General features: G+C 46.6%; 1 protein-coding gene across 3 annotated transcripts in view; it reads left to right on the forward strand.

The window, feature by feature from the left end:
* Ttc7b (tetratricopeptide repeat domain 7B) overlaps positions 1-13,746 on the forward strand; it is a 217,301-nt gene that overhangs the window by 166,795 nt on the left and 36,760 nt on the right. For 2 of the 3 annotated variants that reach the window (XM_038336772.1, XM_038336773.1), the window contains one exon: positions 1,427-1,536. In XM_038336772.1, the coding sequence (XP_038192700.1) occupies positions 1,427-1,536 (110 nt within the window). The remainder of the gene's footprint in view (positions 1-1,426; positions 1,537-13,746) is intronic. The other variant, XM_038336771.1, reaches the window with a different exon arrangement.

Below are 13,746 nucleotides of genomic sequence, written 5' to 3' on the forward strand. Positions count from 1 at the left end.
TGCAGTGAGGGAAGTTTCCTCAGCTTCCTGTTTCTCTAACTACATCTCTGGACACAAAAATTGCAGCCTGTGAGCTGTGTTAAGGTTCATAACGAATCTTGTTTGCTGCTTCTGAGCAGCAGCCACAGCTGTGCACAGGAAGGAAACGGTTCCTTTATTGTGGATTTCAAACGTCTTAACAGAAAAAAAATCACTCCTAGTGCTCCAGACGTTAGCATGAGAGAAAAAAAAAGAATAATAATTTCTACTTACTTCATAGATTGTGTCTGAGACTTGTATGGGCTAAAGTCCTTTAACTGCCTCATCCCTGTTCCATCTGTGGTGGCTTCCCTGTGGCAGTGCTAGCGAGGGATGCCAAGCCTGATCTGTAGTCAGAACTGGAGAAATGGGGGTCAGAGAGATGGGACAGTGCTGGAAGCTGGTGGGGTGGCTGTGTGGAGGCAGGCACCAAAACCCTGCTTTGTTTTCCCCAAGTCCCTTCTGGCCAGCCTTGTAAGCTCAGGAAAGTCAGAGGGGCCCCGGTGCTGCTGTGACCGGCTCACTGAAGCACCTCATACCGCCTTTCCTGTGTATTAACTAGGAATATTTTCCATGTAAGGGATTTCAGATTGATCTGTAGACACACTCAAGTTCATGACGATCACACTGGGAACCAGGAAGCCTCAGGTGCAGCAGCCCTGGGAGCTAGAGGAGTGTTGAGAAATCATAGTTGTCCTAAGGATTTTTAATATCCTTGGTCTGGATGGGGCCTTGAAACAAACATTTTGAAAATGTTCTGGGTAAACTCTCTCATGCCGCAGAGTTCAGAGCTCTAGTGTGGTTGGTACAGACATCTTGGAGGGTAGTGCACAGGAGCTGGCTCAATGTATTCCAAGTGTCATGCCTGTCAAGAGGACAAAGAAGCTAACTGAAAGAATTACCCTCTCCTCCCCTTCCCTCTCCTCCCCTCTCCTCTCTTTTCCCTCCCTCTTTTCCTCCCTTGCTTCTTTTCTCCCTGCCTTCCTCCCTCCTTCCTCCCCCTTCTTTCTTGTCTTTCTGTCTTTGATGTAAGATGTGCATGTGTGCAGGTGTGCAGGCGCCGCAGCTCATCAGAAGGCAGTGTGCACGAGTCTGTTCCCTCCTTCCATCCTTGGTTCTGGGGATCAAACTCAGAGCGTGAGGCTTGAGCAGCAAGTGCTTTACTCGCCGAGCCATCTCACTAGCCTGGTCTTCTCTCTTATCTCATATGACATAAGAATAAAAGCAGCAAGGCTCTGGGGGCATCACTGGAGCTGCGTCTGTGGCCCAACACTGAAGCCGAGGGTACAGGATCCCTCCGAGTGTGGAGGGATGTGAGGAGCATCCAGACACATGTAGCTACCCACCCCTGGGCTCCAGCTTTCTCTGCCAGTTTGATCTTGGTCTTTTGGGTGACTGACATTTACAGTGTGTTTTGCAGTGACTCTGGACGTGGGAGCAGCCTCTTAGATAGAACCATCGCTGACAGACGACAGCTTAATACAATCACATTGCCAGACTTCAGCGATCCCGAGACAGGTGAGAACCAAAGGCCAGAGGGGGTGGGATCAAGAGCAGAAGGTGGGAGCCAGTGCCAAGTTGAGCATGTGAGATTGTCAGGCCCCAGGGTAGGGTAGAGGGTGAGAGGGATGGGGGAAGAGTGTGGAAAGAGGTCTCAGGCAAATAGCTGCACACAAAACTGAGGCAAAGTTCTGCAATCTCATTTTCGAGTCAGGAAAGGAATATTATCCCAGATCGACTCTTAAATCTGTTTCCCCTTGCTCTGAGAACTTAAACTTTGAAACTGCAGTTGGGTGGTGTCCATGCCCATCAGGTCTCCTCTGCTCTGTCTGATGGAGTCTGGTCAGATGCATACATAAACACACAAGCTTCCAGCAGGAGGACCTGTTGAGTAGCAGGGCTTCTGGGCTGCTAATTCTGCTGTCCCCACATGGTGGCCCATAGCACTTACTGCCTCTGAGCAAATGTTCCGACTTGGCTGGTAAAGACCTCTGGGGGTAGTATGCTCCACGTTCATGTGCCCACAGCTCCCTGGGTGCAGGGAAGTGAGCGCACCTCCCTAATCTGCATAGCTGCAAACAGGCAGTCCCAGTAGAAGTCACTGACAATCTGGGGACTCCATAGACCCACAAAACATAATGAAATTCACTCAGTTTCGAGCCTTAGTGGTAATTCTAGAACACCATTAAAGCCAGCTTTTGCCACTTCTTCCCTAAACACCCAACAAGGGACGCTGCAACCTTAATCTCCATGTGGATCGCATCATCTTTTATGGGATAACTTCACAGAAGCCTCGGGGTCTCTTTCCCGTCCATGTGCCACATCCCAGTTCCTGACACCCAGCAATTCCAACCCTAGGTGGGTGGAATGAGCCCGAGTGGTACCCACAGAACCCTTCTCATAGCTTTTGCTGACTCATTCCTGCCAAGGCTCCAGATTGAAACTCAGCCTAAGAAATTTCATCCGAAGGCCCTGGCCCTGTTGTAATGATTGTTGGAACAAGGAATGACACAATTGTGACCTGATAGCGCTAGTACTGTTTACCGGCAGCTCCTGGAGTAGCCCACCCTAGGTTGGTCAGCATTTGAGGGTGGACTCAGACTCCAAGGCAAAGCCCTGCCTTGTGCTTACAGTCATCCCAGGGGCCTTTTAAGGCCCTTGTAGAAAGGAAAGGGCAGGCTGCCGGCTCTAGTCAAAATGACGAGAGACTGGAACAAGGAGAGAGGAAAGCCAGGGACACTAACTACGACCGCTGCTGAAATCCAAGCCGATTCCAGAGAGCTGCTGTGGCTACTGAGGGCTGTCGTCCCCTCAGGCCTCTTCCCTTTCAGCTGGCCTGGATCTTAGTTTCTCTTCATATTCCAAGACTGGAATGCTGTTTGTCAGTAGCAGAGAGCACAGAAAATGAATAAGGCCCTTTTTCTTGCTGCCCTCTGCTCCTGGGAGCATCTTCCTGGGGCTCTCTGGAGTGCCTTCTACAGGTGCCTTGTTGTCCGAGTGGACTATATGACCCTGGCTAGTGAAATGGCCCACGATTTCTTCTCCCTTCTCTGCCTTGGTGCCACTCATGTGGCTGATCCCTTGGAAAGGTCCTTATTCCAAGGAAATCCAAGTATCTGGAATTTGGCTTCTGGTTCCTGTGTGTCCCTATCCAGATACAGCCCAGTACTATCTTGAACTACATAAATGAACCTCCAAGACCCCTCTTGTCTGACCAGCTGTGGGTCAGTGCTGTTTACACACGGCATCATCTAACCAGTAGGCCAGGGATCAGAGAGCTAAGAGGCCTTCTCAGGGGAAGTCCTGCCATTGAGCATAAAAACACTGAACCGAGAGTGTAGGTTGGAAGGATTAGGAAGGTTCGTCTAGAAGGGCTAATTGATTGGCAAACACTAATTTTCTTTAGTTTGGTTTCTTGTAAGGAGCCTGGCAGCACAGTTACCTTAAGTCATGTCCCTTTATGGATGGTCTGTTTACCTCAGCTGCCCGTAGACTTTATCTGTTCCTCTCGTTGTTATTTATTTCGAGAGAAAACAGGACTTGCACTTCTACTCCAAGTGCACCATGGAGAGGCTAGGTTTCCATGGCGGTTCCCGTGACGTACCCCCGTCACGCTTCCTGACAGCAGCATCACTAGTAGCCATCCGGCTCCCCTTCTGAATACACATGCGCATTATCTCCAGCCCTAACAGGAGCAGCCACTGCTGGGTGTGCTCCACAGACCTGGTGTTCCTCACCTCCCAGAGCATCCCTAGACAGTGTCCTTGCTCTGTTTCAGAACTCTGAAGTGCTCCATGACCCCATGTTTTACACTCTGGATTCTCACCCAGCCAACACTATCTTGGGCATTTTTCTCCCTTTCCCTGAGGTTTCGGCTCATGTGCTGGCGGAGGCTGTCTAATTTTGAGCCTACACTGCATCATTGCTTGTTCAGTAAAGAAAGGCTACAGAGAAAAGAAAAATGGAAGGTCAATGTGGCCTTAGTCTAACCGGAGTGGCTTTAAGATCAGATTCTGTCTGGGGAAACCTAGCTAGCAGGTGGCAGTGTTTTCAGTCCATGCCCAACGCCTAGTTTTCCAATCCCAGGGCATCTGACTCAAGCAAAGTCACACAGTGCTGACTTCAGAAAGAGACATGGCTAAAGCAATAGCAGTCTTCCATTGTCTTGATCCTGCCGCTCTGGGGCACAGAGCAGAAGCCCCATCATACACAGACTCCCTTGAAAAGCCATAGACCATGTTGGTCTACATTTTGTTTTTCTCTAGAGTTTAAATGTACCAGATTACAGATACCAATATAATGAATTCCCATCACTAAGTTATACATGGATCATAAATATGAATAAGAACTTTTAAAGTATAAGCCATAAACCATGATTATACATTCTTAGACATTCACAGTGTAGACTCAGTATTCATAATTCCAGAAGGTTTTGATTAACAGAAATAGGGTTTTTCACCTTTGAAATTATCCATGTGCAGATCGCCACATACGTAAGCCCTGGCCTAGCCACATCCACCACAGCGCAGAGTGGAGTTCAGTTTTATTGAGCAGAGAGGTCCTCCAACAGCCCAGTTACAGAGCATGGAGTTTCTTCTGTTGTTCTCTGAATTCTCTTCCGCATTGGTAGCCCCAGCCAGCAAAAAGGAGGAATCGATGGAGTGGCAGTTTTGAAGCCCTGAGTCATTGTCTTTTTTTTGGAAAAAGTTCTGAACTAAAGAGGGGGAAATATTTTGCTTTCTTTTGCCTTTGAAATAGGATATGGGGCAAGGGGTCTTTAATCATTTAATCATAAAGTTATCTTTAATCATTGGTAGATATTACCAAATATCTATCGAAAGCAAAATAGTTTTTAACCTGAAATTCTGACGCATTTTGTTTAGGAAGGTTTCTGGTTGCAGCTGTGGTGATCTTTGTGGCACCCCGTATCACCCCACCCCTGGTCAGGGCTGAGGGCTGCAGGATAAGCTTCCTTTCCAAAGGGCCAATCATTGAACACAAGAGACCACCCAAAAAGCTTAACATTTCATTGTCACCAAGACTGGGACCATGACATGTCATTGCATTAAGCCCACTGCACCTTGGGAAATTTGAGTTTTCAAATGAACATCATGTAAGTGCTTCTTAGAAAACCCAATCTGTGGATGGTTAAATGAGAAGATTGCCATGCAGAAGGTCCTGTGCACTGTAGGTTAAAGATGGGTCATTTTCAGTGGATCACTGCTGAATCTGTGCCCAGGTAAATCCGAGTTACTTTTGCTCCATGATGTTGCAGAGCAATTCAATAACCAGTGGAAAACAGATTTGTTTTCTTCGAAAAGCACTTGTATCCTGTTCAAGTAGAGGGATGACTGTATTACATGACCTCATTTTCTTTGCAGCTTATGTGAGTATATTAAAAGCTAGTTTATTTTTTCTTTGTGTTTCTAAAGGTTTCTTTTTTGCTTTCATTTTTTTTTCTCTTTCACTTTTTAGTGTCAGACTCCTCCTCCTCCTCTTCTCTCTCAAGAACCGAGTCTCCTCTCCACCTGTTTGTGTCTTCTCCTCTTCATTCTCATCCCAAACCTGACATCTTTGTGTGGCTCCCTGCTGCTCATTCATTCAGTGACCCAGGTCCCCACCGGGAACCTTCACTCTGTAAACACGGTTTTTCCTTTCTTCTTAGATGCCCTTCATTTGCCTGGTGTGTTGTTTCCTGATAATCTTCCAACTGATAAGCTGGCTAGAGAACCCTATCAAATGTGTCAGGGAAAGATCTTGCTTATTTGAAAATCCAAAACTGTTGGGGACAAAAGGAAAACTAAGGCTGCAGATAGTGACCACATTCCAACCTCCCCGGAAAAGAAAAGGAGATGGGGTCCCAAGCAAAACAAGTGACGCTTTTCCAGAGTGTCCCTTTGAGTTCCTGGGTCCTTCTGTGCTTTCCTGGAGCAGGCATAAAGGTATGAAAGCAAAGTCAAGGCCTGAGGAGATGGCACTGTTGACAAAGTACTTGAGGCACAAGCAAGAAGACCTAAGTTTGGTTCCCAGCATCTGTCTAGACACAGGGCACAACATGGTGCATCAGTAATCCCCTTGCTGGAGAAACAGGGACAGGCAGATTGCTGAGGCTCGGTGTATTTGATAAGTTCCAAACCAGTGTGAGAGCATGTCTTTAAAAAACAAGGTAGGCGTCTGGAATGATGGCTGTAAGGGTGTGGTGCACACCTTTAGTTCTTGGGAGGCAGAGGCCGGCAGGTCTGGAGGCCAGTCTCGTCTACAGAGCAAGTTCTGGGCCAGCCAGGGCTACTCAGTGAGACCCTGTCACAGAACAAAAGAAAACCAAGATTATCTCAGCCCCCGACAAACACAAGCACTTACACACACGTGTATCCTCACATACATGTATAGGCACACACACAGAAGAAAAGACAAGCTATAATATTTTGCAAATAATTCAATCCTAAAATATGTCGGCATTTCAGTTTGAAATTAAATAATTCCAACTGCATACAGTGAAAGCCATAATCAAAAGATGACATTTGCCTGCCTGTCAACATCGAGCAGAAAGCTGTTAGAGCAAGCACTGCTCCCAGAACCTTCCCTCCGCGGCCAGTGCCAGCAGGTCAGAGAGCACACTTGAGAGATGGTGTTGGAAACTGGCTTTCACTTGTAAAGGAGGAAGATGCAGGGTCTCTATCATGAAAGTGTGTCATGAACAGCATCTTTGCCTAATCTTGCTTTTAAGTAATACAGAGATTTTGAAGGTCTACTTTAGGAAGTTCTGGGCTCATGAGTTTTTGTTTTATTTTGTTTTTTTAAAAAAAATCCCCATATTAAAACAAAACACACTGGTTGGTGAAGTCCTTAAAAGGGACCTAAATCTGGTGCTCACCGGGAGAGCCTGCCCTTGCTCTCCTTCACTCATTTATTTAATGTTCACTTTCCTGCCAGCAGTGCCGGCAGATTTAATCTGCGGCTGTGATTTATAAGGCTCATCTTTGTTCCAAATGCTGTTACACGCTGAATAAGAGCCCATAACAGGGCTGCTGCCAGCCAGAGCCACTTTGTCTAGTGTGCTCTTTATTGCCTGGTGCTGTTATATAAGCGTCCATACAGGTCAGAACAAAGGGTCAGCCAGAGTCCCGTTCACACCTCCCTCATCTGCATACCGCATATCTCAGCTTGCTTTCATGGCAACCCCAATTCTATGAAGGATAAAGGTGATATTTATAAACTGTTATCTTTTTATCTACCCCAGCAGCATTTTCTCAATACAGCGCTGGGGGCAGTTGCCAACTTTGATTTTTCAAGGGAAAAAAAAATGTTTTTTCTCTTCCATTGGCTTTTGTTGAGCTTATTGTCTCCAATGCGATCCTGTGGTTCTAGAATAGTGCTCTATGTTTCCTCTGCCCAGTGTTTGCACAACAAACCCACCAACTTCTGCACCCTGCCAGATTTTATCTTCCTGGGAGCCCTGCGTTGCTTCCGAAGTTCTGGCTCTTCCAGTGCCTTCAAATCAAACTAATTAGTGGTGCATTGAGCACCCACTGGGCTTTCTTCTAAATGTGACATGCCCTGACCAGTGCTCTCTGGTTATTCTGGTGAGGCCAGGAGCCATTGTCCATTCTCAGGGAGAGCCTGGCTGGTAACCAGCTGTCACCAGAATCCTTCTTCCTTGTAGATGCATCTTGTTAATTTAAGAAATAAAACCACTGATAATAGATACTCAGTCTAATTGTAAAGAATTCCAATTGACTTTCCTAGCAATGAAAAATAGCCCAGCCCTGCACTTCAATGGACGTAGGGTTAGAGTTAATGTGTGGGGAGATCCAAAACCTGCTGGTTTCATTGTTTTTCCCTTCCTTTTGGAATTTCCTGCTTTGGAAACAAAACACATGGCATGAACTGGTCAGTTTCCATGTGCGGGGTGAACGTGTCAGTGTGTGTGGGGGGGGGGGACATCTGATTGGCCTTTCTTTACTTTAAAACAAAAGTCATTGTTAGTAGAAAAATAAAATCTGATTCTAGCCAGCCAGACTTACAGTTGGAAGGTTATTAGAACCTTCTTTGCTTTCTTAGTTTTAATTTTGAGTTTTCAACTATTCTGTTTCTTGGTTTTAATTTTCGGTTTGATCTGTTGTCCCAAGGCAACTCTCCAGAAGCACACTTTCATGGTTTTCCCTCCCTCTTTTCAGTTAGTAAGTAGCCTTCCGATCTATTAACCGTGTGAGGGTCTCCAGAGTCACACCTCCCTCCACTGTTGAATGTGTGCTGTGGTTTTTGAGTGTGGGGAATGTTGGGATGGTGTGATCATCTCATTGCCACCTGCTTGTCCGCTCTGCCACCTAGGGCACACTCCCTGAGACTCTGGGGCATAACCTAGCCAAGGCAGTGCTACTCTGAGGACTACAGAGGAAGGTAGATGAGAAGGACCTCTGGCACAATGGGATGGGTATGACTCCAGCCCTCCACAGTGGATCTGGAGAGATGGCTCACAGTGGCCTGAAATATCAGCTCCAAAGGCTCTGATGTCCTCTCCTGGCCTCAGTAGTCATGGAAACATGTGTCATCTATTACACACACACACACACACACACACAAAGCAATCCATAATAGGAAACAGGTACACTTTGGCATTTTCATTACATTAAAGTTCGCCACAAAAAGATTTTGCCACCAGGCCCCTTTAACACAAAGCTTCTCTGAGAAAGTTAAAAAAAAATCTGAGTTTTTAAAAACTAGACTAGATTAAAACCTTCAGTAGTTTTATTGCTTCATTTGATGCGTGTTACATTTATACAAAAGACTTAAATATTTTTCACAAAATACATCCAAGTCTCTGGGAAGAGCCAGTTCTGCAGAGGAAGATTCCTCCTCATCTGTATAACTGTAAACATACTACTGAAATTACATGCACCTGTGTGATCTGCCAGTGCGTGATCCAGAGCTTAAGGCCCATCACGTGCCTGGAGATATCACCCTGGAAGTGGAGACTCTCAAAGGAAGGGACTCTCCAGATGTCAAGTCTGGACGAGACTGGGTAAGCTGAGAGCCAGGCCTCCCTCCATACAGCCCCACACTCTGAACCCCAGAGGCCCTGCTCTCAGGGGCTCTAGCAGTTGTAATTGGGGAGAAAAAGTATATGGAGTTTCATTCTCCTCTCCAAACATATAATAAAATAAACAAGGCTGCCTGGGGCTCTTGGCTCTGACCTTCCGATGACTGATTGGGAAGGGTGCAGCTCTGTTTGAGAGTAAATCCCTGGAGAGGAGGAGGAGAAACAAAACAATGCGGGAGACAGGGAGAGCGAGCAAGAGAGAAATAGCTTTTACTTTCCATCATGACTAGTGATAATGTTATACCCTCAGACATTAATGAATATCACAATCTGAAAGTCAGTAGTCCAATGGCCTATTTTACCCTCTGTTTCTTGTTAATAGAGTTCTTGAAAAAATATATGTATGAAAACATTAGTGATAACCCCACTACTTTTGAGAAGTTTACCTGATAGAAACAATCTTTTTCAAATACAACTTTTCTTTGCTATTATTAAGTTAACATAATTATATTAATATATAGTCAATATTGATGTAACATAATTATCCTTAATTCTGTGTTACCTTTTTCTAAACAAGGCTGAATGGGATTATAAGCAATTGGCAAGTCAGTATAGAAGTGAGTGTCCAGACAGGGCAACACCTAGCCTGCCAGGTGTTCCCCATGGCGCTACAGTCATGAGTAACAATGCCAGGCCAGAACAGCCTCCCCAGGCAGAGGGCACTCAGTGGCCTCTGAGGAAACTTCTGCCCGCTGTAGTCCTCCAGAAGGTACTGTCTCCAGCCAGAGCCGCCCGTGTGGCACACCCTGACAGCTGGCATCCCCTGCATGCTTGTGAATGGCTTCCCTTCACGCTTCATGCCCACCAGCCTTGGCTCTACTGCTTCAGCCACGCATGCCCCCTGGAGGTGACATAGCCCTGTCTCTCCCTGCCTTGTGGACTCCTGCTCCAAAGCTTTCCCCAGGAAAGAACTTCTCCTCGCGAGAAGACATTTTGTGTGTTAGCTGGTTGAACCCTGTTAAGTGGCTGGGAAACCGATTCGTCTGGAGCTGTGGGTGTGGCTGTCCTACTCTGCTCTTCACTCGGGGTAAATGGAAGTCCTCCTGAGAACAGTGGCCTTGGTCTGCTAGAGGAGCCCAGTGCAGGCAGCAGGTGTCCACCGCGCTGCTGTGGCCCTGGCCTTGCTGTCACACTGATAGACATGTCCCAGAGAGGGGCGATCGTGATGTTCACAGATAAGGAAGATGTATAGTAACCCAGTGAGAGAGTCACTGCCTCAGAAAAGGCAGGCAAGCCAATCTTAAGCCCCAGGGACTATGGGAAGAGAACCAAAACTTTTAATGTAAAGCAAATGTACAGATAATAGGCCTAATTTGGTGGGTGAAATGGGAGTGGCCTCTCTCATCTCTTCTTCCTCCAAAAATTGAGAGCTGTGGCTATCCCATCCAACTGTGCTGATGTGGAGGAGGCAGGTGTGGACACAAGGCCACAGCTGCCAGTGGACTGCAGTGTCGGGCCGATGTACTTCCAAGCCTGTCTTAGGAGACAGGCTTTTCCTGTTCCAGTGAGAATCACTTAAGCAGGCCAACTGGCAGAATGCTCAGTCATTCGATTGCGCTAAGAACTCAGGGTCTTTAGGGGTAAACAAAAAACAGAGGATCGCTTTCTGCTTTGGTTTAGGGGCACAGCTTCTAGGTGATGGGCACTGAATAAAGTCCTTTGACTGATGGCCCTGACTCATTAGGGAGCAGAGGGAAATGAGCGCTGAGCTCCATCTGCCAGGGATGGCTACACACCAGACACCAGAGTGGCTGGCTTGGGTTCTTTCCAGAAAAGACGTGAAGAAGGCAGGTATGGGCTGCAGGAACAGCAGGCAGAAAGAATGTGGGTGATGAGTGGGGTGTGGCAGCCACACGCTCCATCCCTCTCCCACGTTCATCATATGACGTAACCCAGTTAATCCTCCAGGGCCAGGGCACAAAGAGCTGCCCAAATCCTGGCCAGTGTGTGTCCTGCGTGTCTACTGCTGTCTCTCTTTTGGTAAAGGATGTTTCTCACGCATGACATGACCACTGGCCATTGTTCCCAGCTCTGGGGTAAGCACTAGGTCACTAGACAGACAAGGTTTCACCTTCTCCATGCTGAGAAGACATGAGAGGAGAAAGGAATTTCCTGGTTCTTCCATCTACAGCCACTTGTCCCACCAGACAGTCAGCCAAAGAGGGGAGCCCAGATTTGTGAAAAGTGCAGGGTGACCACACCTAAGTAAGCCTCCCAATATCACCTAGCAAAATTGTTGCCTCTGAGGCCCCTTTGAATGATGAACTATAGTGGCTAAGAAGACCTCATATGTAGTTGCCACATTGAAATCAACGCAGGCATCTCTTTCCATAGGTGCAAAGGAGCTTGACCAAGGCTTCGGCTGAAAAGCCATTGAAGCCAGCCATTGCTGGTGTCCAACTGATGGCAAGGTTTCTGATAGGAAAGCTCAGGAGGAGTTCAAAGCCTGGGTTTGCCTGAGGTCTTGGTTCTCTGCTATGGAAAGAGGTCTTTCACCCTTGTTCCTGATCTCCTCCATCCCAAGGTGGACCCGCAGAACCTAGAAGAAACCCTAGGTTAGGAACCAGAACAGTTCTTCAGATGGCACTTAGCCTTTTCATCAGGTGTCCCAGACAGCCTTTCAGGGTAGGAGGGTGACAAAATGCATGGGCCAAGGAAACACAGGTTGCCTCATTTCAAGGCATCTGATCCCTTTGGAGCATTTGAGCAGTGAGCTCACAAACCTTGAGCCAGATTTGAGGGCATAGTCTCTCCTGCCTCCATACGTTCCAGTTGAGCTGATCCTGCATTAGCTTTTTCCAGCCGCCGTGTCCTAAGGGAAGGGAAGCTTTATCTCCTTGGCAGGGCACGGCAGCTGCAGCTGCAGCACACAACCCAGCATGCCCTGGGTTCCAGCAGTGATAAGCACGTCTCAAGTTAGTGTGATAAGTAAGAGATGTGAGCGGCTGGCATGTTGCCTGGCTCATCTGTTGAACCTGATAATTTGGAAACATCTCTCCAGAGTCTTGGATTTCAAGTTGGAAATATGTCCTTTAGTCTTCCTTCGGATTCCTTTTCCAAGACTCTGCTCCATTTTTCCCCTGGGTCACGCACAGTGTGCATTTGCTCTGTTGTAAAGAGGAGCTCCTTAAAAACAGTTGGCTGAGCACCAGCATTTCCGACTGTGTGCCCTCATAAGTCACAACCACACAGACTCCCACTCACCATTTCAGTTCCACTCAACAATAACATGGCTGCTGTTTGGCTGTACTGTTAGCTGTTCCTCCACATTCTAACCCAGCAGAAGACTTACTTATTATGTCATTGTAAAGAACAGTAGATGCTAACTGTTGTGTACTTTGGCCACTATTGTTTGTTACCTGCTTTTAAAAGCCTCTGAATTCCCTAATATCTATAGTTCATCAGAGCAAGGCTTTCTGCCCATGTGATACATGTTACAAGGAGTTGACTGAACAGAGATTCCTGATCACCCTCTCTTCAGTGGTTCAGTGGATTAGAGGGAGAGAGTCACTAAATGACATGAGTCCTTAATTCTAGACCTCTAGAAATGTGACAGATACACTGAAAAAGCCCTTGGAAGCAGTGAAGGTTAGAGCCTTTTACCATTATTAGGAAGAACGGAGCACACTGACATGTATCTTCTGAATGTCATAGAGTCTGCAGCCGTACCACGTTGAACACACACAATCTCACCTGAATGTAATAAAGAAATATGTTTGTCCACACTACTCTTTTATTGATTCTACAAACACCTACCCAGTATCTAGGCTGGGCTGGATATTGCTGTAATGACTTTGAAAAAGCCTGAACAGAAGACACCTTGCTGTCTTGTAAGCCACATAGTCAAGTAAGGCAGGCCAGTGCATCTACTTTGAAGCTTGTTGTCTGCACAGTGATAATGACACACAAGTAGAAGTTGAGGACCCAAGACTTCTCTTACTGAGGGACAGTAGGAGGCTGTCTGCAGCCTTCCTGCAGGAGGGGCCCTTATTGGCTGGAGGTGGAGATTGGGAGTAAACTCAGACAATGTTTGCATCCTGGTTTTACCACCAACTGGCTGTATAGCTTTGGGTGGTCACATGACACATCAAGTCTCAATTCTGTCACTTGAGCAGTGCAAAAGGCTACCCACGGAGCCTAAAAGGGAACCTGTTCTGTAAAACTGATCACCACCTCTGCCATCAACGCCATCAGCACCACTATCGCCATCATCATGGATTATTATTACACTAAACATTAATGAATTCTGTCATGTTATAGATATTGCAAAGAAAAATAATTTGGGCAGGAGTTCAGTAAGAACCATGTAGTTCCTTTCTTGAGCAAAAGACAAAAAAAAATATCCCTAAATCAACATTAGCTCCTCCAAAAGCCACAGATCTTTAGCAAGGGATCTGTAGATTGTGGGACAAAGTTTGTACCGTTTTTCTATAGCCATAGTGCATTATTATCTTTAAATAATTAAATAAGTGAACATGTTGAGCATGTTTTAGTTCCTAGTGTGCAGTATCAGTAGACAAAGCCCAGTAAATCTCTTTGGGGCTTCATGATTTTCTAGCCTCTGAAGGGGCTCTGAGAACCTCTTCCAGAGACCTCCAAGCCAGTGAGAGACTCTGACTGAAAACACA

The sequence above is a fragment of the Arvicola amphibius genome, chromosome 7 (genome assembly GCF_903992535.2).
Source record: "Arvicola amphibius chromosome 7, mArvAmp1.2, whole genome shotgun sequence".
Classification (NCBI taxonomy): Eukaryota; Metazoa; Chordata; class Mammalia; order Rodentia; family Cricetidae; genus Arvicola; species Arvicola amphibius.